The sequence below is a fragment of the Molothrus ater genome, chromosome 7 (assembly GCF_012460135.2).
Source record: "Molothrus ater isolate BHLD 08-10-18 breed brown headed cowbird chromosome 7, BPBGC_Mater_1.1, whole genome shotgun sequence".
Lineage (NCBI taxonomy): Eukaryota > Metazoa > Chordata > Aves > Passeriformes > Icteridae > Molothrus > Molothrus ater.
Genome location: NC_050484.2, coordinates 18,752,151 through 18,779,281, shown reverse-complemented (window position 1 = coordinate 18,779,281; position 27,131 = coordinate 18,752,151). Strand labels below are relative to the sequence as shown.

Below are 27,131 nucleotides of genomic sequence, written 5' to 3'. Positions count from 1 at the left end.
TAAGGTGTTTTCATGTGAAGTGAATATCACTATAGCACTGTTCCATCGATAGTTAAATAAAAATTGAAATTTAAAAAGAAGAGGGTTTTCATGTATGTTTGTTCGTACTTTGGGTTTTCATTTGGGCTTTTGTATTTCATTTTAGGTTGTTGTGAGTGCTATCCTGAGCTTATCAGTAGGTTTCACATTGGTGTTTTAATGTTGGAGAATGTTTAATTGTTGTTTCTGACTTTGCTGTGTAGATTTAAGGTGGTAGATCTGTTAACGATGGCTTCACAGCATCAAAATACAGTTCTTGACTCAGAACATGAAAGGTCCATGCTGGAAGGAGCCTTAACATTTTTGGTCCTTTTGTTAAGTCTTCGTTTACACTTAGGTAAGAGTCACTACTTTAGGAATATCTGTATGTAAATAACATTATTACACCTTCATTTATATTCAACACTTAGTAGGTGCCTTAAAGCTGTTTAGCCATATAGTAACTTAAAGCATTCAATACTCAGTTTCATCTTTGCTAGTTACTGTATTTTAATCCCTTATAAAATAGAAATAGATATAATACATAAAAATGGAAAAAATTGGCTTTAATGGAAGTGGGTGATTTGTGTAGGTGATGACATGAAGATTCTGTATCTTTTCCAGAAAGACAGCAATTTGAGTTTATACTGGTATTTTCTGATTGAGATAGTGCCTTTCATAATATTTGCATGTCCCCCTTTTTTTCCCCCCTGTATTTTTAAGGCACTGTATCATTACTTAGTATTAATTTGAATCATGTTTGACATGCTTTTAATGTCAAATGAAAACTGAATGTGTGTCTTAAAATCGTGCTGTTTTAATAGCTTTTTACATTTCATCGTTCTAGGAATGACAGATGATGAGATCCTCAGAGCAGAGATGGTGGCCCAACTGTGCATGAATGACAGGACACACAGCTCATTATTGGATCTCATATCCTTGGAATATATTCACTAATGTCTCTGAATGAGAATGGCAGGTGTCTGGATTGTAGTGAGGCTTGAACAACATGCTTTTAGGTTACATAATTAAAAAACTGTGTGAAGGTGTGTTTGTATGTACTTACTATATGTATACACACAGTATATACTGTATATACTTACTAGCAAAGGCTCCAATTTTGGTTTTTCTTACAATAAATACAATACTTTTTTAATAGTTAAAATTACTTTTGATACAAAATGCTGTACTGGTCTTTAGAAGTCTTTTAGGTGTAAGGCTAAAATGTGTGTTTTCCAATGGTGTTGTAGAAAGTTTAGCAAAGCATCACATTTGTCTGGATTTGAGCCTTTGATTTTTGCTAAGTTTATCCCAATATAAAAAACAGACATTCTACATTATATTGGCTTTTGCTATCAATAGCTGAAAATGCAAATAATAGCAATACTACATGTTGCTTTGACATTAGAGTGAAGTGCATGTGTTATGGGGAAAGAATAGCAAACTCTAAGAGTCCTTCTGCACAGGCATTGGGTACATGTCCCTGGACAGCTGACTATAAATATGCAGGTTTTCCTGCTATTACTCTTGGCTGTGTAGGCAAATTAAATAGCTTGTTCTGGTTGCATGTAAGAGCTTGCAATCCAGGTATGGGCAATGAGCAAAAATATTATGAATACGAAGGTAGGAAAGGATGAGATTGAGACTAACAAATGAATAATAAGAATAACAATTATTATTATTATTACTATTATTATTTGCTCTAGTAACTCAGTCAAGTATGTAAAATAAGTGATTACTTAGACCAATTCACTTAAGTGAATGACTTAATTATGTAAAATAAGTGAATAATTTATATAAGCAATTACTTATCACTGAGCAGAAGTTTACTTACTTCTAAGTGCTGCTTGTGTTCTAGGGTAACGTCAGTAGGTCAGTTAAGTTTTGCTACCAAAAATGAGAAGTGTGGAATCCAAGATGCAGAATTATTCATTGTGTTTATGGATCCTGAACTATTTGCTTGCTTTTTCTGCACTTGGATGTAAATGCAAAATATTCTCCCTATGAAGAGAGACAAAGTGTTTGTAAGTGAAGACAATCACAGAAACTTTATATACACTACAGGGTGGTTTCTCATTAAGTACTAACAGCTTGAGCCAAATATGTAGCAAGTCTTACTTTAAAAAGTTTAACCTCCTAGCTGAGAGGCTTAGATTCTCTTCAGTACCAGTTACTGTTCTTAGCAGCTGGAGCATACAGACCTCTTGTGGTAAGCACAGAGCACTGCTGAGATGTGGTCTGAAATGACTGATGGAAAATATCAAGAGGGGAGGGAAATTCTGTGTCCTGCAACTAAATTAACTTTGCTTTCCTTAACATAAGCATTACATTCCAGAAAACCCTAATCCTAAAAGTGGTATTATTCCAGGAAGCTTAAGCTTTGAATCAGTCCTGTCAGCAGTTGCTGACTTTAAAGCCCCTGTTTTTGAACCTGGAGGTTCCATGCAACAAGGAATGTACACACCTAAAGGTACGGTAATCAGCGTTCTCTTGCAACACAGTCAGTGGTAAGATGCCTAACCAGGGTTTGTTTGGTTTTGTTGTAGTGGACTTTTTTTCTGTAAAAAACCCAAAAAGCAAACCCAACCTACCAGTGCTGAAAACTGCCCCCCATCCTCTCCACAAAAAAAACCAAACCTACCACAGCCACCAAAACCCCACAAAACTTGACTTTTTCATTATTGTCCATTGCTTATTTAAGAGCATTGTTAAAGACTATCAGTAGTCTTAAATAAATTGATTTTGATCTAGAGTGAAAATGAGCTTCTCATACTAAACAAGTACCTTCAGAAAGCAAAGGAAAATATAGAAATGAAAAATTATCTTATTTGTATTTTACTGATCTGCATACTTAATTATTCCTATGATTTAAATAAATTGGTGTATATTTAGTAGAGTCTAGAACTGTTTGCATTAGTGAAATGTCAAAGATACTTTCTTTGAACTTCTCCACCTTTTGACTATTAAAGATACCACAATACATAATTCTTCATTTTATGTTGCTTAACTGTATTAGTATCCTGTAAAATTTTTTGCTGTCAGTAGTGAAGGCCTAGAAAAAAGTTCAGGCTAGACTTATTATAGAACATTGTTCTGTAATTCTACAATGCATACAGTGCAAAAATGACAAGTTTCTTTCCCTGACCAGCTTGTCATCTAAATTGGACTCAACACAGCATTGGTATATCAAAGGAGAGAAATAATTTAAGAACTCAGTGTTCCATTACTGTGTCATGTCACTAAGCAGATAAGCCTGTAGAAATCTGAAATGCTCCATGTGCTCTGGTTGTGCCTCAGGCTAATGGCAAAGCTGAAGAGAGATTAACTCCTTCCTCCCCCGCATACCTCCCTTGAGAACTGGGAAGGTTAGAATCTGGCAATTTTGAAACCATTTGGTGGTGGTTAATGTAGGTGCTAGTATTGTAATAACTTGTAATTATTTGCCAGTTTTTGTACTGGGAGATTGAAGTGTCAATAAAGCTCTTTTATACAAATTACAACTAGTGAAATAATTTTGTGAAACCAGAGTTTTGGAAATTGATTCATCTTGGTTCTTTGATGTGTAATTAGGCAGCTTAACACCCATGTATCTAAAATAACTTAATTTTATTGTTACATAAACTGCACATTTCCTTATGTCCTGTCCAGTTTCTGGAGCTCATTACATGCTGGTCATTTTCATAACACAATGTGAAGGAAAAAGAGATGGATTATTCTGTTTTTAATTATAGCACTTCATATTTAGGGAATCTAATGCTAGATTACAGTGTTTGCAGTTTTTTGTATATAGTTTGGGTTTTTTTTTTTTAACTTAGGAAAGCTTTTTATTCCAGAGGTAAACTGTCTGAAGTATCTCACCTATAGCATTGAACAATGAAGTGGTTTATGACACTATACAGATTCCCTTTTTTTTAAAAGTAATAAAAGCTGAAAAATCTTCTGTAGGAATAAAAGCTGACATGGCTTTCTTTACCCTCTTAAGTGTTCATATTCCCTATGTAAGATTATATAGGTTCTCAAACCCTTTGCTTTTAAGAATTGTAGTCTGTGACCTGTCATAGTTAAAGCAAGTCATGATCAGATCAATTCCCTCTAATCCTCTAATCGCTTGTTTCCCTAAATTTGAGGGAGTGGAATCTATTTTATGTTCACAGATTCCTAGATTTTGTTCCATTAACCACCATTTAAAAAAACAAAACCAACCGAAACCAACTTCCAGAGCCAGATTCTTTCTCACGCTGTAGATTTGTGTGCTGAAGATGAGCTCTATGTGCATTTCCAATATTCACTGTATGGCTCACTCAGTCCTTTTTTCTCATTAGGCATTAGCAGCCCAAACAAGCTTGGTGTGTGCTCCAGACTGCAATACTAAATTCTGTTCAGAAAAAACGTGGGGTTTTTTTTCACAAGCTTAATTTGATTGTGTTTAATACATAATGGAAACTTTGCTAGGTGTTCTCCCTCAGCAGTCTATGAGGATATGTGTAGAACTGTTAGCCTTAGCAGGGGTTAATGTACAGAGGATAGACCACTAGGTGTGAGTATAGACACTTGTCTTCCAGCCTGGGGAAAATTAATCTCAGAAGTGTGGTAAAGCTGCTTATTGCTGCCTGTGGGAACTTTGAAGAATGTTGTGAGCACTGGTGTTACGTTACGCCTGCTGGTGGAGCTCAAATTCTGTATCCGCTGGGTTTCTTCCTCCGTTTGGGGTCATTGAATCTTGCCTTCATTTTTTTGTGTTATGAGAGCTAAACACTTCAAAACAATTCATAGAATTAATGTCTTCATTTGGCTTTAGATTGGAACTTAATTTTGTTTTTTAGCGACTTGTAAATAGAAAAAAAACCCATCAAATGGGATATTTTTACAGACTCTTTAGACTTTTCTGTTTGTGATTGCTCTGAACAACCACTCTGGATGTTACTTTAGAGCTACTAAGTTAAATGGATGTAACTAAGATTTTAATGCTGAAATAATGCTTAATACTAGTTATAAAACAAAGGCATATTTGTTAAGGATTGATCACAAATATAATTTGATACAAATCTTGACCATTTTTGATACTGAACAAGACTTGTGTTGTTGCAGCAATTTTGTTCACTGCACTTAAAGGTAAAATATCATCCACCTGCTAACAGCTCCACAGTCTTTACTTCCTCCTTTCAAGAGGCTTGTGCTTATCACGTACAAAGTGAAAAATAATGTAGGCTTTTTCTCACAAGTACTTGGAAATGACAAAGAGAAAAACAAGTCGCATACAGAAATGATGTTTTGGGGGTTGCTTAATAGAGTGTTACGTTTTTATTTTTGAAACCAATCAAAATTTTGCAACAAATATTTTTCTAGTTTGATAAAGAGTGGTAATTATTAGTATAGAAAGTATTATTAGTAAGAATTATTATAAATTGCCATAGTTTGCCAGGAAAAATTATATAATAGAAGTGACATAATTAGAGCTAGTTAAGGAGAGAATCTAAAATAAGTGGTAAGGTTTTTAAAGAGAATGTTAACATGTAATTTCTTTTAAACAACAGCTGAAGTTTGGGATAAGGAGTTTGACCCTGTCATGGTAATACTTCGAACAGTTTACCGCAGAGATGTGCAGTCTGCCATGGACAGATACACAGCGTTGTAAGTTGGATCATTTTTAGAAATGCAACATCATACTCTTGCTCATTCCACAACAAATGTTTTGTTTTCACTGCCTGATAATGCTAATCACTTATCAGTGTTTCCAAGACCCAGATTTGTTCTTGAGTAAATAATCTATAACAAGCAATATCAGAGTTTTGGTTATCTTAGTCTGTTACTCTTCCATAAATGTTTAAAAATACACCAGAAAGGCCACAGACAAAGTAGTGAATGTCATCACAGATAAAATACTTAACCAAAGATACTGTTTAAAAATAATTTACAACTTACTTGAAGTCTTATCTATTTTTATTTAGTTTACACTTAGGTACACAAAGCAAAGTTTATCTATAGCAGTGACAGGTTTCTACATTATTGCAGTGCTTAACAGTGGTTTCAACATTTAACATTTGTTTCTACAGCTTAAAGCAAAGTGGCAAATTCCCTGGAAACCCATGGCCTCCTTACAAGAAGAGAACACCGCTACACCCAAGTTACAGAGGGCTCATAAAGCTTTTGCACTGTAAAACTCTGCACATTGTGCTCTTCACACTTCTTTACAAGGTACAGTCATGATTTGCATTAAGTGCATTGGTTCACTTCGACATTTTTTGCAGAAGTTCTTAGGAAGCATGACTTTTTAAACTTTATTTGGAATAGTCAGGTTCCATTTTATATAATATTTTTGGTTTTGGTTTATTTTTCAAGTCTAGTACGAGTTTTTTTCCCTACCACTTAGATTATTTCATGAATGATCGTTTCATATATACACACACTAAGTCAGTACCCAAGTGGATGAAAGATCCTGTTCCACTTTGAGGAACACTGTATTAACCATCAGAGTTGTCATTCAGATTGTTCTTCCATGATGGTTTCAGGGAGCACAGTGGCATAAGTGGTGTTCTTCTGGCTCCTATTGCAGAATTTTAAGGCATCAGCAGTGGCTGTTCAAAAATACAAACTTTAATAGCTTTAAATCCTCAATGTCAAATAAGTCTCATAACTGCAGTTGTTTCTAACATCATTTCCCAAATATATTCTGGCTTTTGATAATGTTACAGCAGCCATTTTTTAGGGTTAATTGGTGCCTTTAAGTTATGTTTGGTTTTATCTTTGATAGTTTGCTGCTGTCTTCAAGAGAAGCAAGGCTTTTTGAAGAGTCCATTCATCAGAAAATGGACTTTGAATCTGTACTTAGAAAGTGTTTTCAAAGCAGTGTGCTGCAGAGGCAGATGAAGGACTACACGAGTTGCTTTGTTTGAGTAGCGTTTTTCCTGGGCAGACTTTTCCTTTTGTGCTCTTCTAAGGGCTCCCAGCTTACCTAAAACTAGTATTTTGTTTCACTGTTAAATTTCTGTTGAATAGAAAATATCTGTTGTACTACAGGAAGGCTGGTGAAGGAAAAGAGAGCTTGGGACTACATAGAAGATCAAATAATGTTTTGACATGGAACAAAAATGGAGACTGTAGGGAAGGAATGCATCATCTTTTACTGTCCTGCTTGGGTGTCTTTGGCCACTTGTTCTCTTAGTCCATTAAGAACCCACAAGGGCTTAAATCTTGAGAGTCTTAGCCATAACTGGGTTGCTGTTTTCGCTGGAATACCAAATGCTTTCCCACCAGATTCATGGATGGTGGAAAATACATAGTGGTTGATTTGTAGGGCAGGCTTTTAAGTCATGCCTGCCCTCTTTGGGAAATTTTACCAATTGATGACAGCCTTTATTATATCTCTTGGTTTTTGGGACTTCCTGTGGAAGAGCAGTAAACTCTGTTTGGTGATGTTACTTTTCAGAAGCATTGGTCAATATGACTTTTGATTCCAACTGCCACAATTACACGTGCTCTTCATATTAACAGAATACTGAGTCCTCTTTAATTAAATAACCTCTATCATCTCAGATTTGTTTGGGCTTGATTAAATCAGGTCCTCAGTCACTTTTTAGAAAAGATGTTGTAAAACAATATTATTTTTAAGAACTTTGTCTCTCTGATGTTTCTAATGGCTTTATCTACTTAGAAAATTCATCTGTTCAAAGCCAAGTAATATTTAAGACTTTTCTATGCTACACTCTAAAAATACTAATTTGTATAGTAGCCTATCTGCAATGAAATTTTAAACATATTTTCTCACCCACTTTTTTGGTAACTTGCATTTTTTCGCCATTTTCTTTCCTTCAGTTCAGACTATTCTCAAGAGGAAAGTTGTCCTGGTTTTTAATTTTAGCAGTACTGGTTCTTCCTATCAATGCATTGAAAGCTGTGTTGGAAGAAAGATATGGCCATTTATTAATTTAAAGATAAGGTCTTTTATAAAAGATAAAAAAAAAAAGATTGTGTGAAGATGGTTATGAGCTAAATTGATGTTAACCTTTCTGGTACTCCCAGTTATGCCAGCATCACTGATAGGACTAGGACCTTGTGAGGCCTTTTGGTGATTGATGACCTGAAAAGGGGAGGGAAAGCTGGGAGCAGCTTTTTGCATGTAATTGGCAGTAGTGGTGTCTGTGCAGCTGTACCTGTCACTCTGGTGTTAAAGTAAACCACAGCTTGAACTAGTAATGGCTTTAAGGTAAAAATTTGTTTGACTGGAAAGACATAAAATCAAATTTTGCTTTTGTGGTGATGACCAAAGGTTAGGTTTTTCCTAAATCTCAAAATAATTTTAAGTCAAATTTAAAACAAACAAACAGAAAAATCCACAAAAACTGAAGAGTCCAAAATGTATTATCCAGAACACTCTTTCATAAGTTTAGATGTACTGAAGCCTCAATCTTCTGTGGTTTGTCTGTTTTCCTACCTAGATATTGATGGATCATCAGAATTTATCAGAGCATGTGCTTTGCATGGTTTTATATTTGATTGAGCTGGGGTTGGAAAATTCTCCTGAACAAGAATCAGATGAAGAGGTAAGAATAAATACCATCATTTTCTTCAAAACACAGAGGTATTTTTTAATGATTCAGTATTCTTTAAAATTAGATTTTAGCATAGTAGTTAGAATAAAGTATCTTTATTAACTTATATGGGGAACAACTAATAAAACAATAAAAACATTGTTGTGAGGAAGAATATGGTATCTTGTTCTGTTTTTCAGCAGTTTCTGTATATGAGGTCTGACTACACAGATTGATTAGATCTTTACCACTGTGTAAATTAGAAATTATGCAAAAAAATTTAAATCATTAAGTATAAAAATCTCTAAATTTTCACCTGAAACCCTTATCACTGAGCGTTTTATTGCTACAGATCTATATCTTCAAAAATATGTGAATAAGTCAGATTTTAATTCTACTTTTAATTCTACTTTTAATGATATTTGAATATAAAGAGACATTATTTTTGTGATTCCAGATTCCCTTCTATTACCATAGTTTTTTAACTGATCAACACTGCTTTATGACTAAGAATTTGCCACTTTTTTTTCCATAGATTGACTTCTGTATAATTCTGACTTTTTATATTGATCTTCAATTGTACAATTTAGCATTGCTGTCTGGAGTACTTCTGCTAGCTAGTACCAATGGCTGTATTTGATTATATTCAAATAAAATACTTAGACCTATGCATTTACCAGCCTCACTGGCTCACATCAGTTATCAAAACTAAAAGGTATATTAGCTTTGTTGAGGTACATAATGTTCAACATACTGTTCGATATGAAGATATTATGGCCTCTGTAATACAGTTACAAAAGCAGCACCAATTATTTAATATGAGAAATTTGATAAGAGAAAGTATACCACAGTTTTCTTAATTGTTTTAGGAGTCTGCACGTGGACAAGAGCGTTGTCACGATAGTTGGTTTCCAGGCAGTAATTTGGTTTCTAACATGCGTCACTTCATTAATTATGTCCGAGTAAGAGTACCAGAAACTGCTCCTGAGGTGAAGAGAGAACCACCTGCAAGTACAAGTTCTGATGGTTTAGCTTCATCACAAGTAAGTAGATACAAATACCAGATTCTCTAGGTTAGTTTAAGTTGTTGCCTGTGTTGGCATTTTTGTTAGTTTTGTTACTGTTTTTATGAGTTCCTTAGGATATTTTTTCCTTCAGTTATTTTTCCTCTATTTACTGATAGCAGAAATAGAAGTTATTTCCTATGATGCTTCCTTCCTAATGATGTATTTAATGACTTTTTTTGTCCTCAATCTACCAGAGTTCAAGGCGGAAGAGCCTCCAGAGAGAGGTAGATCTGTGTGCAGTTTGTTCTCCTAAGCGATTAACTAGCAACGTGCTTTAATTGTGCTCACCTTAACTTTCAGTGGAATCTTCTAATTTTCCTGAATTTCCTTTTAATTCATATTGCAAGGGCTCATGCTTTTTTTCATGTTCTTGACGGTAATGTTAGCTGGTAGACTTTGAAGCAATAAAACATTTGTAATATGTATTTGGAAATAAAAGCTTCCTATCGAATATAAAATGCTGTTGATAGCTTACTGCTTGAGCTTTGTGTTTAGGCCTGTTTGATCTTGCCAAGATACTACTAACATTTAATAATGTAGAATAGTCTTAGCTTTCTTGACTCTAGGTAAGTTTAACCTTATATTGAAAGGATTTTTGAAATTACTAATAGTGATTTGTTGCTGTTGATGTGAAACAAAGGAATACATAAATGGTGGGATCCTGAAAGATTTATGGCCAGTAGATGATAGAATCTCTGGGTCAGTGTTGGTTTTGTATCTGTTGGATACAGTACTTCAGATTACTGTGTGCCAGATGTAGCAGAATACAGTGAATATTTCTTTTGTATGTTCATGTCAGAAAAATAGACAAAATCTAAAGTAGGGACATGGCATATATGGTACTGCAAGCAAGAGTAGTATAAGATAGATCTAAATGTGCTCTGTCATTAAAGTAACTGCACTCCTATGCTCACATGCCCTGGATAGCAAGTTCTGGCAAACAGGCTTATATGGCCTCTGGATGCTACCGAATAAATCCAGATAAAATGCACAATGTTCATGGAGATCTGTGGGCTCACCTGTATTCACCTGTGTGATGTAACGAGTTACGTTGTGCAACAGTGCTCACTAGATTTGAATAGGCATTTGAATGACATAAAGGTACTGAAATTATCACCATTCTAGAAAAACTAAGGAAGTATTACCTGGATAACAGAATTGTAAGTTAGACTAGAGTAAAACCAGTTGCTAGTTTTTTCGGTATGGATATTTTCCCTTGGTACTGGGCTTTTTATGCAGTTGCATATAACAGACTTGTACAAAAATACAATATGCAGGTTTAGTATTTTGTTATCCTAACTTTCAATACATTTTGGGAGTGGAGAAGCATCTTTAAGTTTCATGGTTTTCTTCCTAGCTTCAAATATTTTCTGTAGTTTTAGAAATGTGTGGTTTTTTATACTTGTATTTTTGCAAATTAATCATGATAATTTTTTTCCCAAGAACTCAGGGACAGCTCAAGTGTTCAGTTTGGTCGCAGAACGTAGGAAGAAATTTCAGGAGATCATCAATCGGAACACCAGCGAGGCAAATCAGGTGGTTCGGCCCAAAACATCCATGAAATGGTCAGCACCTGGTGCAACTCCACAGTTAACCACAGCCATTCTAGAAGTCAAGGAGAGTATACTGTCTTTGCTGATTAAATTGCATCACAAACTCTCAGGAAAACAAAACTCTTACTATCCCCCATGGCTGGATGATGTGGATGTTTTAATCCACCCAGAAATTCCGAGATACTCGCACGGAGATGGAATGACAGCAGTAGAAAGAATTTTACTGAAAGCTGCTGTACAGAGCAGACTGAATAAACGTATCATTGAAGAGATATGCAGGAAGGTGACACCTCCTGTACCACCAAAAAAGATGAGCTCTGCAGAGAAGAAAACTTTGGATAAAGAAGAAAGGTAACTTTAATAACAAGATAAAGGAGCAGTAGAAGGACAGTGTGTGTTGTGCATCTATTGATTGATCTTTAGGATTTTGTATGAATTACATACTAAAAGAACGAGTCTGGAGGGTATGAGAGACAGAGATTGACATTTGGGGGATGTCAGACTCAGCCACAAAGAATTGGCTGCAGTGGGAAGAGACTGACACTTGGCTGGTGGAAAAGGCTGGAACATGGGATTTGAGGGGAGTGGACAGTGCATAGTGTTAGAAGGTTAGGGCATAGAAAGTGGGGAATTGAGGTCAGAGTACTTACCACAGTAGCTGCAGTAGAGAGCACGGGTTGGAGTGAACAAGAAGACAATTGAGTACTTGTTCATCCAGTATTTTGAAGGGTTTATGTAACCAGAATATGTAGTAGTGGTTCTAGAAATTTGAGTAGAAAAGTGCAGTCCTCTGACTCAGTAGGTTTCTGGATTACTTTTATTTTTCTGCTATTTTATTTGTTTGAAAATAAATTTTTAATGAAAATCTCTCTGATATGTCCAAGGCCTACACTGTACTGGAAAATAACACATAGGAATATGGCAAATAGATTTAATATATTTGTATGCTACATATTTTACAAAGTAAAATTATTTTTGTCCTGCTTTATTTAATAGTTTAATTTTCAACACTGTTTGTAATAGTTCATTTAATGAGTGAAATAGTCAGGGTTTAGCATGTAAAATTGCTAATCAGAAAGAGCCAGAATGAATAGCTGCTTTAGATAGAACACAGCTACATTTTGGGCACCTAATCATTAATGTGGTACTCAATAGTGCTAGATTTATGTACAGGAGAAGCAGGGGCATGGATGAAACAAGTAACTTTTCATATAGTAAAAGGGTAAAGTCATTCCTTTCCCTCAGTAAAAGGATGTGATATTTTCAAGGATCTGTGGGAGGCCCACTAAGTTTTCAGTTAAGTTTGGGGGCTAAAGCAATGGTAAAAGTGAATGTTTCCCATTTTTTGTTGTTCTGAGTGATTATCTTCTTCTTAAATTTATAATGGTATTGGTGGACCGATGAAATTTATTGAAGGACAGTGTGATAACTGAAATGACTAAAGACAATGTAGAGTGACAATGTTCATAAAGCCAGGATGCAATTTTTACCCTTTCAATTGTTTTAATTTTCCCCCCAATTCCAGTTTTGTGTCAGTGAAGACTGAGCAGACAGTGAACGTTAAGCAATCACCTTTTTTTAGCTTCAACATATAATGGCATCACTCAGGCAATGGATTGTTGCCATAGAAACTGAAATACAGAACTAGAAGCAAGCTTGAGCTGCTTGCAGTATTTTTTCAATTGCAGTGTCATATTCCCATGGGCCATCATGGAAAATTACTGAGCTGTACTGAATCTGTCAGAGTTTGTTTATGTCTTCTTATTAAATGCATCTATTTACAGTCACTCTGCTTTTAGTTGAGGTGTTGAGAAATTTCCAGGGAGAAATAAATAAAATCAAGTCTAATGAATGCTCTGGTCTGATCCTCAGAATAATGAATCTTAGTGATGTCGTAAACAGAAGTTATTTTGAGAAATGGTGACTGTAAAATGTAGCAGACAAATGGGCAGAGATATTGGGGTCTTTCAGGTGCCTTTAAGAAAACAAATTAGAAGCTTTGACTTACAAACAAGTCCCTTCAGGATGACAGGTTACACTCTGTGAGCTGCTTTGGGCCTGTCCATGCCAGTTCCTGTGCAGGACACTGATAATCACACAGTGCTTGAGATGTAAGAGCACTCACCCATCAGGGTATCAGACACAAGTGATATTTCTAAAGCCCATGTTAGTTACCTGAATCATCTCTGAGCACTGGAAAAAAATGCCTTGGAAATGCTGATGCACAGAATTTGTAGCTATGATAGAACTTCTGTAGCTGCACTGGGGAGGTGCTGTGTAACCCCCTCAGCTGAGGACATTTTTTGTGTGGTGAGAAGCTGTACTATAGGGCTTTTGTTTGGTTTTCTCACTTCCACACTCCCATTTCCTCTATTTGTAAGCTCATGTCAAAGTAAGGAAAATTAATGTCTGTTTTCTTTGTCGCTTTACATCCATCAATATTCCTGTACCCACTGCAGTATGTATTTATATAGGGAGTTATAGAGCCTTGGTCATACAGCCTTGTGCAGGTCACTGAAACAGTTTAAACAGTAGAATAGACAAGAGTAAGCCTCTGGTGTTTTTCATTTATAAATCCAGAGCTGTGACAAACAATGAGGAGAAGTTTGTGAAGTCAGCTTGGCCTCTGGGAGATAAGGGCTTTTAATCTGGATGCAATCTCAAGGTTCTTTAAATCCCAATACAAAAGTTGTTGGTGGCCAGTATTTTGGGTGGAAGTGGGCGAGAAGGAACCACTGTGAGGAGGCTTAGCTGGAAAATAAATTATTCATAATTGTTTCCCATGCCATCAAAAGCTTGATATCAAAAAGGGAGTGAGGTAGGCTTTTACTATTGTTATTAATTTGCAAATGTTGATTTCTCACAGAAGTACTCATTTTTGTACAAATGACATTGCTCTCTGGTTTTCATCCCATGTGGAACAGATAAAAAAGTTTCAAGATTAAGGTATTGAGTTCCTTTTCTTGTGATGGTATGGCCTAATCTGTTAAAAGATCTTGTGGTGAACACCTTTGAAGGTTGTTTCAGGACAGGATTTTATTCAGTATTTTTCAGACTCAAAAGAAAGTAACACTAATTTCTTTAAAAACTCTGCTTTAGAAATGCAAAAGAATCCTTTTTTAGGCTTGGTAATTATCCCTTAATATCAACCTTCATTTGGAATGATACTGTTTAAGGTGGTAATTGTAATCAGCTTGACATTTTCAAGGGGTTTTTTTTGCTCCATTTTTATTTTTTTTCTTCCCCCTTCCTTCACATAGACGACAGAAGGCCAGAGAAAGGCAACAGAAACTGTTGGCCGAATTTGCCTCGAGGCAGAAAAGCTTCATGGAAACTGCCATGGATGTTGGTAAGTTTTTGTGTGGTTGACTGCTTGCTTTTATGCCTTTTCCCACATGTTAGTATTAAGGTTTCTACTCAGTTGAACTTACAAAGACACACACAAAAAAAACCCCAACCATCTAACCAAACAGGAAACCCTCCCTCAGATTCTGCTTTTGTATCCACTTGTTAACTTTACACTTAGGGAGCCTAACTTTGATTATAGCACAGATATTACTAAATACATAACTGCCAAAGAATAGATTAAATCTGTTGGACATAAATTTATTCCTAGTTTTTGTTAATATAGAGTACATGAAATGATTGAATATGTGATATGTTTTAAAGTATTTACATTTAATATAAAATGTCCCCAAATTAGTTTGTCTTTTTAAGATTGTATTTTTCTTTAATCTGTAGTAATAAAATTTAAGATTATTTCTCCATAGAGCCTCAAAGTTCAATATGGTGAAAATTTTAGCTTTTAAATGTGTTTATGGATCTAAGGAAAACATAATTTTTAGATCACCTCAGTTGCTATAAGTGATAATGTATTCTCTTTCAAATACTGTCTTTACACACAATCAGGTTTTGTTTTTCTTGAGGGTGAGTTCTCTCAGATTCTCATGCGTAGAAGTGCATAATCCTGATTAGTTTGTGTTCAGCTGAGGAATAGAAAATATTTTTGTCATTTGGGTCACTTCACAGAAAATTAGCACTTCTGAAAGATAAGAAAAAGCTGGAATCTTCCCAGACCATCCATCAAGTATCATCTGCCGTGAAGTTCTGATTTGAATTTAAGCATTGGTTAGAAATATTTTGACAACTGTATTTGCTGAAAAAGTCTGTCTTGTGAAATTGTTAAATTCCCTTCAGTTCATAGGTTGCTGAGAAGATTGATTCATTTAGACTTACTAAGTTTTGGATACCTTAGCAAACTTAAATGGGGCTCTGAGCAACCTGCTCTAGTGGAAGCTGTCCCTGCCCACAGCAGGAGGGTTGGAACTTGATGATCTTTAAGATCCTGTCCAACCCAAAATTACTAATATTCTATGAAATTAATCACTCTAAATACGGTGTTATGTTTGGAGGATGTGCAATACTCTAATTTTCATCTGTGAAATTTGTATTGTAAGTCAGCCTCACTAAGTGGCAGCTATTTGTTTGTAATCTAATTGTTAAAGTAAGGAAGAAGAGCCTTGCAGTTCTCCTTATTAAAAATTAAGTTTTTATATGGTCATGGCTAATTGAAAGTAACTGGGAAACTTCGAATCTTCAGTCACTTATATTTTGAATTTATCATATTGCAGCTTTGAAATTGATGGGTTTTATATATGAAATCAGATATATATCTTAATATTTATATATGGATGTAGATGGACCTGTCAATAGCTATACAGCTATATTTGCTTATATGCATAAATGTGCATAATTACTTCCATGCACAGGTTTTATAAGCTATGTTTCAAGATACCTGCTTTGATTTGTGGATGAATCATGGTAGCTAAATCAGTAAATTACATAGCATTTATTTTTGTGAAGGACTGTGAATACTTAACTTTTAGTTAATTCATATTAAATTCTCAGGTAGGCAGACCTGGGCCTTTATTTTTATGATTGTGCATTAAAAAGTTCTTGGGCATGCAAGATTTAGATCACTTGCTTCTTAGTATTTAAAGAATTAGTACCTCCAGATGCCTCAATGTAAAATGTAGTGTTTATTGTCAGTTATACCAGATCATGCACAGCGCTAGATAGAAACGACTTAATAAACTACATTTTCATTAAGTTAATTCTTCATAAAGATATTTGGCAGCAACTTAATAGAATTCCAGGCATTGTGTTAACTAATAATTACTTTGCCTTTCCACTAATTGTTTTCAGTGTCTTCTATGTTGTCATTCCATTTTCTGACTTTGTTATGAAAATGCACTGAAGTAGTACTATAGTCCAGTACTAGCTTTTATGTTCTGACTGGCATTAAAATAGCTCTCAGAAAGTAAGTTCATATGCCATTATAGTGCATGGGGTTTGTTTAAAAATCTAGATTAATTTTTGCCAGGAATATTTTCTTCAGTTTGTTGAATCTAAGTGGTTTGTTTGGCTGTGAATTCAATCTCTATATGATACATAAAATGACTGAAAATGTTGCAGAAACTATCGTTATTCTAATTTTAAAGCACAAAACACAGTAAGAATTTTGAAACTAGTCTTTTTTGAATGATTCAGTTCAAAACTACTCTTATGTAATTCATAGGTTTACCCTGAGTCATAGCCTAACAGTGCTGTAATAGCTGTTAGAAAGTAAAAAATTCTTTCATACTAAAATCAGTAGGAATTCGCTCCCCTCTCAAACAAAGTCTGTTACCTGTTACTTTTCTTACAGGTTGAAGCCCAGCAGTAGGTTTGTCTTATTTAGTTCTCTTGTTGTAACAGTAATACTGTCAAAAATGCAGAGATGGTGAGGCCTCAGCTCCCTTGTTTTGTGACTGTTTCAGTTGGTGTCATTTGGGCAAATTTATATTATTATCACTGGTAAAACGTGAGAACTGTTGTAATTGGTTTGGGGCATAGCACTTAAAAACTTCATAATACCTTTCTATTGACAGTGTAGAAGATTGGAAATACTCTGAAAATAAATGTGCCTAGGAAGAGATAGGAATAATGGAGAATAGCCAAAGCTTAAAGGTTATTTTATTATAACCCACATACTTCTTAGTTTCTAAAGTGTTTAATAAAGTGCACAGAGGTGCTGTTAAATCCCCTGAGGTATTCCCCTTTGATTGTTGGGATGCTGCAATGAAACATGGCTTAAAAGGAAGTTACCTAATTACATGTTAATTATTCAATATTAAATGTGTCTCATTTTACTAGTAGAATTTATTTATTTGAATTGACATTGACAAATTCATCTGAGATTCTGAAAATAAAGGTTGGCATTTTCTTTCACATAGTTACTGTAGAAAAAAATCCAATTATGTAGCACTTTCCATTTGTGCCCCCTGTTACTTTCTATTTATATTCTGTGACATCTGCAGAACTGCATTGCCATTCAAGCCTGCCTGGAAGTAATTAGGTGAAATTTAGAAACAGTTATGTTAATGAACTAGGATAGAACAGCATCCACTGTGCTGTCTTTAGCTGTTTGGCTGCAGGATAAACAAAAAAGGAAAATAATAAACCAAGCAAAGTGTTCTAAAAACAGCAGATAGAGCTCTTAATGTGTCTGAGGGACTGTCCAGAGAGTCAAAAATGTGGTGTTGGTTTCAGCTCCACATGTCTTCCTGCTCCTGGTTATAGCTCCTGGTTACAGCTCCTCTGAGCTTCACCAGCACTGCCCCAGGGTGAGACCATGGTTTATCTTGTCATGGGGAACTCTGTGCAAGAAATTTTTAAAATTTCATAACCTTCAGAAGGGACTTGATAAGAACAAAACTAAACCACTCAGTTCTAGCTTAATAGTAGCCTTTAACAAATTACAGTTATATTTGTGAAGATTTGTCTGTCTGAATTTTATAAAAACAAAATGTGATCTGTTCCAGGCAAGCTGCTGAACTACTTATCATACTGAAAAATTGCAAATTGGTTAAGTTGTTAATTATAAATGCTAAGATTGATTTCTTCAATAGTTTTCATGTCTCTGAAGTGGCTGGTGTAATTTTAAAACTTTTTTAATGCATCCTGATAAGTTTGCAGATGATCTTTTCTGTCTTTCTTACAATGTGTGCCTTAGCAGGATGACATTTTGTCCTTCATGAAACATTCCTTAGTTAGACTTAAAAAGAAGCTCAGAGTCTTAATGCAAGGTGACATATATTTCCTAACACTCAAGCTTCTGAACCCAGATAGAAAAATAAATTAGGTACTGATCTCTTGAGAATGTATATGCTGGGTCAGGGCAAAGAATATTAGCATACTAATGGTTGCTTTGATACCCAGGGGCCTCTTTGACACAATGTGTGCAGCAGGACAAATGTTGACTACAGCCAGTGGAAATTGTGAACTATATGTACTGTGTTTACAAAGCCCTTTTGGTTTGGGGGCTTTGCTGAGTGGAGGAAATAACAGAATGCATCCTTAGCTCTGGAGAGTAGAAATGAAATTAAAATCAGGTAGCAATGCATTCTGCAGTACATCAATGTGCTAGTTTTTAACAGATTGATCAGTAATTTGTTAGGAGGTAGGAAGTGCTAGGTTTTTGTAGCTTTGTGTCTCTACTTCTATTGGTACAAAACTAAACAAAGAGCTAAATTATTAACTTTTAAAAAACTCTTGGGAGCTACAGGGTTTGGCTCTTCCCTGGATTTCTGTCACAGTTTAAATTTGTCCATCCTCCTTCAGTGTTTTAAGGTTCATATTTATTCAGATTTGTAAAATAATTCCCAAGGACATAGAAAAGAACCCACTGAAAGGGGATGAGGTATACTACAACATAAGACAAATCTCATGACAGAGGCTTGGTGAACTGATAGCAGTACCATGTGTTTTACCTTGGCTTTTTCCTTGGCTCCTTCTTTACACACTGCTGTCGTTAGGACAAGTCTATGAAATCAATTAGGTTAAATCCTTGGAGCTAGTTAAAGTGAGTAATTGAGGTTTATCAGAGTCCATTCAAATGAAGTGAGAGGTTTTGTTTGGTTACAGTTTTTCTGGTATTCTACTTATTTGAGATTTAAATTTCTTGCCAGTATCCCTTTGTTTTCTTTTACTAGCTCAGGTGCAAATTACTTTATTAGGAAGTCTTCCTTGGTGCTAGTAGCTTACTTTCCTTGGAGGTTTATTGTTTGCCAGAATAGCCTAGCTACATCCACATCTAAGTAGTTGTGAAGGAAGCATGCACTTAATCACTGAGTTCTAAAAGTAAATTAGCCTGATTTTTATGTGCCTGTTCCCCATAGGCAATAAAAGTATAAATTGCATATATCGAACAGATTTTAAACATCTTTTAAATCCTAAGTTCTGGGATTTTTTTTCCCTCAAGTTACAAAATAGGCAATTTGTGATGAATTAATGGTATTTTGTAAATTAAATATTGACAGATTCTGATGACTTCCATTGAATTGCTCTAAATCAGATTGATACATTGTATTCTCTTTCTACGCTTCTGAAAAATACTGAGCGGTTGCATATTTTTTGTGTATTGACAATATTTTAGAAAAGGTGGGAAAAGAAAGCTGGAACTCTAGGCCTTGCCATTTCTTGCATTTGATACATAGGTGTACATGATTGTGCATTGCACAATTATGAGGTGATGTTCAATATAAAAAATAGCATATTTTATGCTCGCTCCCTTCTCTGCCACCATTTGCTTCTTAGTTTCCTGGATGTTTTGGAACATTTGCAATTGATGCATTGTGCTTTTTATTTCACTGTACAGCTGGCTGCCACTAGATGGTGATAGACATGTGTACAATATTAACAACTGCACATCAGTGAAGATCAGGGCTCATTTTCATATGACCCTCACTAACTGACTAGGAAATCAGTACTTACTAGAACAGTGTAATTTTGATTCAGCCCTGTGAGCAAGAGCATTGCATGGAGTTTTTTATAGCAAAGAAATATTCTGCCTGGCACCCAACGCGCCTCTCCTTATGGCAGCAGCCTCCTGTGCCAAACTTGTAGTAGACTTTCAGAAGACAGCAGTTGTCCTAAAAACAATTCTGCATGAGGACTGTTGTTCTGCTCAAGGTTTTTGGATTCTCTATCCAGTACTCCAGCCTACTTAATCAGAGGGATAAAGGGTATGGTAGAAGTTAGGGAGGAAGTGTTTTCCTTTAGAAAAATTTTGTTCTCGGAAAGACACAAAGAAAACCCACATATTCTAGGTCAAGAGGCTGACTGTATGTGCAGCAGGAGTGGATCATTTAGTCCTAAGGTGCTTTTCTTTCAAATCAATAAAGAATTCTTCACTTGGATGGTAACATAACATAAAATGGTTTGCCCTGAAATCAGCACCACCTACTGTCATGTGATCAAAGCTGTGTGAAGTGCAGTGGCTTTGATACTTCAGAGCTGGGCCTTAGCCTTGAACATTTCTGTGCACCTAGGAAGGAGCAATGTGGACCATGAAGAAAACACAGAATCATTTTTCCTTCTAATGGTTGTTTCAGTCAGCTAATCTGGTTTTACTAGAGAGTCATATTGTTGTCCTTCATCTCTCTATGTTCAAAGTTTTCAGTATATCTAATGAAATAGAAGTTAGATCTCTCTTTTATAGAAGTTTTTAAGAGATCAAGTTTAATACGAAACTCAAATAAAGCATTTAATTCCACAGGGAGTAATTTTGCCTATTGAAAAAACACGTACTTCATTTTGTAGGTGTCTTTCCTGGAAGCAGAAAGGTTTGTTTCAAGCAACTGACAATGTTTTAGTTGTAGATAAACTAGAGAAAATATTTTGTAGTTTTTTCATCACTGCCTCAATGCAGATGGGTTTTTGGACATCCTCACATGGAAATCCTCAATTGGATTTCTTTACTTCTGTTTAATATGATTTTTTTTAAATTTGTTTTTAGAATCACCAGATGCTGACATTGCCATGGAGGTAGCTACATCTGAACAGCATGTTTCTGAGGCAATATATGACTGTGTTATTTGTGGACAAAGTGGCCCTTCTACTGAAGACAGACCTACAGGGCTAGTTGTACTATTACAGGCATCCTCAGGTATGAATGTGTGGCTTGTAGGAAAAACAGTGTTTCTGCAGCTTTTAGCATGTGTGCATAAATCCTGTTGTGTCTCCTTAAGTCTGGAAGCACTGGGTTTCCTATTTTTTTTTGGTGGATGGTCCTCTATGAGACACATAAGGAACTTCTAAAAAGTTTGGGGAAAGAACAAATTGTTTAATTCCTTCCTACTTTCTATTAGCTTTTGCAAATGCAGAAGTACATTACAGACCTGCAGGAAAATCAGTCCTGGAAGGAGAAAGGAAATTAAACAGCCATCAGTGCATCTGCATGTAGATACGAATGCTAGTGGATACGGGTGTTTGTGTGTATGTTCCAAACCAAAATGGCCTGATTGTTCTCTGAGTTGTTCAGCCTGTTGTTACCCATGGCACTGTGTGTTCCCTCTCCTGTGGCAGTGCTGGGGCAGTGCCGCAATAGCACGGAGCCAAGGAGGCTCCCCACGACCGAAGAGGAGCAGATCTATCCCTGGGACACCTGTGCAGCGCTGCACGACGTCAGGCTCACAACGCTGCAGCGCTACTTCAAAGATGTAAGCATTGCATGGCAACTAGGCTAGCACCTAACAACAGTTGGATGTAAAAAGAGAATGAAATTGCAACTTAGAGCTCTCCTAGTTTCATGTCTACATTTAGCAAATGCTTTTTCGTGTTGCAGTCATTCTGAAGTGTTTACATTTGATAGGCTCCTTATTTTTAAATAGTTTCTGGCTTTCTTCCATTATATTTTGGCAATAGGCATCTAGTATATATAGAGCTATACAGTCATTAAACATCCACACAGATACTCTCTAGAAGAAGGTATTTCACTCTCCCGTGTGACCACACAAGTGAAATTTGTGTTCACTGTCTAAGCAAACACCAGTTCTCTTGTAGCCATTCAGAAAACCCAGTCAAGGAATTGCTCTTAATTAGGTAAAAGTACTTTGGAAGTGCAGAGTAAGTGGAAAGATTTGTTGTAATCTGTAACAGGTTTCTGAGCACTACAGAGAAGGGGAGTATGAGTTGATGGGAAGGAGAAACCTGTAGAATGCATCCTCTTCTACTGAATCCTCAACTCTGCACAATATCTGAAGTTCAATTTTACATTTATTGATAGTAGATGTCTGCTTTGCAGTTCTGTTAGCTGTTCCAAACAGTTTTACAGCACTTCACAAAGCCAAGTTACAGCTTTTCCCTTTTAATTTTGAGAACCAATTCTTGTTGCTTAGCAGGACATACTCAATTGTAGACCTTAGCAGAAGGGCTGCCTGTGACTTCCCTTGCTAGTGCCTAAAAGAGCTATGTAAGATAATACACAACTGTTCTGAGAAATCATTTTCAGGGAGAATAATATGGAACCTTTGATCCTAAATTAGCTTCTATAGATTAGTCCTAGGTGAGATGCCAGCTTTTCAGTGTATCTAACTAAATAATGAGCCTTTAGAAGCTTGAAGATTGTCTTTAAAGTGGAAAAACAGGCAATTTTTATTCTAACATAGTTGCTAGCTTTTTCATAATGACATCCACAGATAATTAAAATTTGCCAACTGCAGCCAAGCTCGTTTATGTAGATTAATGTAGAGTAAAATTCTTAATTGTTTTGATACAGTCCTAAGAATTGGTCATTTTTTCAGAAAGCATCTTATTCTAAGGAAAATATGCATTTTCTTGCTAGAAAGTGAAATTCTGAAAGACCTAAGCAAAAAATTATTTTTTAACAAACTATTTTTTAGCTGAGAAAGAGTTTGTGGACATGCTTTTCTTCTTTTGACATTGATGATACTGGGTTAGTGTATCAGTTAATTAGTATTTTTTCCTGCTGAAGTGATAAAAAGCATTGAAGTAGTGCTGAAGTGGAGCTTTATTTTTACATGTTGGCATACTGACAAGAACTGCAGAAGTTTTACTATTGGAAAGAATAGCATAAGAGCTGCCATGTCAGTCAGCATAAATAAACACTTTTTATAAATTCTTTTTTCTTTATTTCCTCAGGATCTCTTTAATTAGGTAGCATGCAAATAGAAATTTGTCTATCTTGTAAATCTTGATGTTTTAATAAATACTTTTATAGCTTTGTATATTATAGTTGTTGTTTTTTCTTCCTGTTGTTGCTTTGATTTAGAGTTCCTGCCTACAAGCAGTGTCAATAGGCTGGGAAGGAGGTGTTTATGTACAAACCTGTGGTCACACTTTACATATAGATTGTCACAAATCTTACATGGAATCCTTACGGGTAAGTAAAGCTGAGGCTCATAGCTGTTTATTTGGATCTGAACTGCTTTTACTGAAATCACTTGGATTTATGCTGTTCAAATCAATTCAATCCAATGTTTTGTATGCCTGTACAGAATAGTTTCATTGTGTTTCAGGAACTTAGTCTCTTACTGCATCTTGACATTATTAACAAAAGTACTTTGTTTTCTGTTATTCTGATATATCAGAAGAAATCTCATGCAAAATAAACCAGCACAAAAAAATAAAGACTAAATGATGACTCCTTGTTTCATATGAACCAGCATTTTTGTTCAAGATGACTTTACAGGATATTTCTTCAGGTTTTGTGTTTGGTGGATCTTTTGGTGGGGTTTTGTTTGTTTGAGGGACGGGGATGGTTGGTGGAGGAGGGTGTTTGTGGTTTTTTTTAGTTTGTTTTTCTGGTTTAGGATTTTTTTGTAATTTTTGTTGATTTCTTTTCATTTTGAAAAAAGCTGTGAGCAACTCTTTGTATTTTTAGTATCAGCATTGCTCCTACTGTGTGAAACTTAACCTCTAAAGAAACTAGAAGGTGTGCCAACTTGGATCCCATGATGAATTCTTTTCCATATTCATTTAAATTTGCTTGCAGCAGTAATTGCATCATCAAGATAAATATAAAATAACATAAAAATCACATAAAGAATACAGCAGCAAAATCTGGACTTTCATGATAGAGTCTCACTTTACAGAATTTTGGAAAAGAAGATTTTTTGCACCATATAAATTCTGAAGTCATTTTTTGGTGGATTCTCTATTAAACTTGAAACAAACTGTTACTCCATGTAATTGTATTCTTGAAGAGTCTAGATTATTTAAGTGAACTTCTGCTCCTAGCATGTTTTACTAGTAAGTAGATGAGTGCATAATAATTTTGACTATTTACTACCATTTTTTGGACTGAAACAATTTATATAGAGCTGTGTTCATCTGGATAAAACATTTATTTTTACATAATACAGTTAGATATCAACATGGGAAGCCACAGAGGCAATTCATGAAGCTGAAGCAAGGTTTCTTGCCAGTTTACAAGAGTACTGAGGACACATCCTCACTTTCCAAATGTGTATTTCTGTGCCCATTCTTTCATCCTTCATGTGATACAAGAAATAATCAGGGTTCTTTTCATGCTGCCTGCCAATGGCTACTTGATTAGGCTTTTTTCAGCCTCTACTTGGAGTCTGTACTTGGAGGTTAGGCCATCTAATATCTAGAACTTAATGGGAATTGTCAGAAAGAGACAACACACTTGAGATTTTGGAAATACTCCATTTAAGACTTTCTACTTTATTATGGGGATATTGTTGACAATGGAGAGTGCTTAAAAATCAGGAAAATTGAGTTGGAGGATCGTAAGACAGTCTCTAGTAGCTAATACCTTTGTCAGTAAAATGGGTAACTATTCTAATTATTCTTTCTTTACAGTTTTAGGTCTTAGACTTAGTTTTGTTCAGTTTTAGCTTGCTACAATATCAAGCTAAAAAACCAATAATCATTCACAAATTTCAGCTCCATCTCTTTTATTTCCTTTTAGAATGACCAAGTTCTCCAGGGTTTTTCAGTGGACAAAGGAGAATTTACCTGTCCCCTGTGTAGGCAGTTTGCCAACAGCGTTCTTCCTTGTTATCCTGGAAACAACATGGAAAGAAGCGTTTGGCAAAGTCACAGTAACAAGTGTTTGCAAGATCTTGTGCAAGAGGTGGAAGAGCTTCAAGAACAGCTGGGAACTTTCCCAGTAAGCATCAGTGTAAGGCAGAAAGATCCTTGTTAATTTGCCTCTACCTTTCAGTTTTTTACATTATATTGCATTTGTGATCTCTTAGAATCCTGGCAACCTCGGAAAGTTCGTTTTCTTCTGATATTGAAGGCAATATACCATTGTTTTCTTATCAAGAAACTCAGAGCATTTGCTGTGTTACCTATGAAAAATAAACAGTTGAAAGCTGTGACAAAATGTGATTAATATAATTTTTTTATTGGGTACATTTTCAGTTTTCTCCATAGTAATTTACATAGAACAAAGTAATGTAATATGAAATATATTTGTAATTCTCGTGCAATGAAAAAACAGCAATAGTCTCATAACTGGAAGCTATTTAAACTATGCCTCTTAAGAACTTTATAAGGTATGGCTTATTCATTTTACAGAAAGAGCAATTTGCAGATGCTCATGTTTTACAAAGCTTCATGAGGTCCTCTGAATGACAGAATAAATTATATTAAATTTTGTTACCTTCAAGTCTCAATGGAGATGCTTTGTGTTTTTGTGTACCTGTACAGTGCAAGTATACTTTAAAATAGCACAAGCACTGAGATTCTTAAACTTAGGAGATGGAAAAACCAGTTATGTTTTCATATTCAGAACAAATCAAAATAACTATCCAAAATATCCTGACAGTTCTGTGAATGCACATTTTTTCATAACCTGCAAATGTGTTTTACAAATATGAAAGCGCTACGCTTTATAATCAGCTACTGCATTTCTTCAGGTAAAATTAACTAATCTTCTTTTGTGTCTTTGTTCATAGTCTGAGACCAATCTCAGTAAAGAAATGGAATCTGTAATGAAAGATATAAAAAGTACCACACAGAAGAAGTATACAGATTATAGTAAGACTCCTGGATCACCTGACAATGATTTCCTGTTTATGTATTCTGTAGCCAGGTGGGTATGTTTCCTTTATATTTTTTCTTCTGTATTTCTCACTAATGATATTAGTCACTAGATACCTGTCTTCTTTTAAAAAAAAGCATTTAAAAATATTTCATCCTCTCCAAAAAGGACTTTTTGCATACTCAGTACATCAAGGTTACATTTTCTGATTTTCATATGCAGGCATTATGCAAGATGAAAACATGTGTCTCTCAGTTCATTTTACTATATGTAGCAGTGGCACAAAACCCAGAGAGCACTGTCGTATGCTTATTTAGTTTTCTTCTTAATTCAAGGTTTTGCTTTCCATAAATCAAAATTTTATGTTGCATTTCTTGTTTGGCTTTCATTTCCCAAATTGTCAAATCTACTTTATCTGTCTTTTACAGAATGAGATTTTTTTTCTGTATCACTGCCATATTTCTAGTTTTTTAAATCACAAGGTGCTTTTTATCTCTCTGTCACACATTAGTTTTATTTACTTAAAAGAAGATCACAGAAGGAGCTTTTTTATTACATCAGTAACCAGGAATTTCTCTTCATATAGTCTTTAGACTCCTAAAAGACTGTCAAAACCGGCAGTGTTTTTTTGGTGATGTTTGATTGTAGTTTTAGAGCTGTCAGTGTCACATCCGCTCTCCAAGAAAACCAGCCCCTCCTTCTCTACCATTCATGTTAAGGTAGTCTGAATGGTTAATCTATTCAGTTACTGTAATACCAGGTTTTCCCATAAGAACTTGATATACTCACTAAGCAAATAATTTTCTAAACTCTGGCTTAGTGAGGCCTGCAGGGAAGGTGCTGACTGCAGAGAAACTGCAAGCATAGAAGTGATGCCATTGAGGAGCGTTTTTTTATTGCAGTTTCATAAACTCTCATTGCTGAGTGTCTTTAGTACATAAGCAGGGGACATATTCAAGCCTTGGCTCAGCAGGACTCTGAGGTTCCACTTAGCAGGACCCTGTAAGGTTCTGCTTTTCACCAGAGGTTACACCCTCTAATCTCTAGAATTCTCCTCCAACTCAGATCATTATATTCTTCTGTTAAAAGAAATACTATCTGTATTCTT

The 27,131-nt window shown here is 35.4% G+C and overlaps 1 protein-coding gene across 1 annotated transcript in view; it reads left to right on the top strand.

The window, feature by feature from the left end:
* The window catches only part of UBR3 (ubiquitin protein ligase E3 component n-recognin 3), a 97,880-nt gene that overhangs the window by 34,700 nt on the left and 36,049 nt on the right, over positions 1-27,131 (top strand). Inside the window, 14 exon segments of the mRNA XM_054515359.1 lie at positions 243-376; positions 866-953; positions 2,349-2,488; positions 5,553-5,649; positions 6,072-6,213; positions 8,454-8,558; positions 9,416-9,589; positions 11,057-11,517; positions 14,427-14,515; positions 21,005-21,154; positions 21,574-21,707; positions 23,279-23,389; positions 24,944-25,144; positions 25,938-26,074. Coding sequence (XP_054371334.1) covers positions 243-376; positions 866-953; positions 2,349-2,488; positions 5,553-5,649; positions 6,072-6,213; positions 8,454-8,558; positions 9,416-9,589; positions 11,057-11,517; positions 14,427-14,515; positions 21,005-21,154; positions 21,574-21,707; positions 23,279-23,389; positions 24,944-25,144; positions 25,938-26,074 — 2,163 coding nt within the window.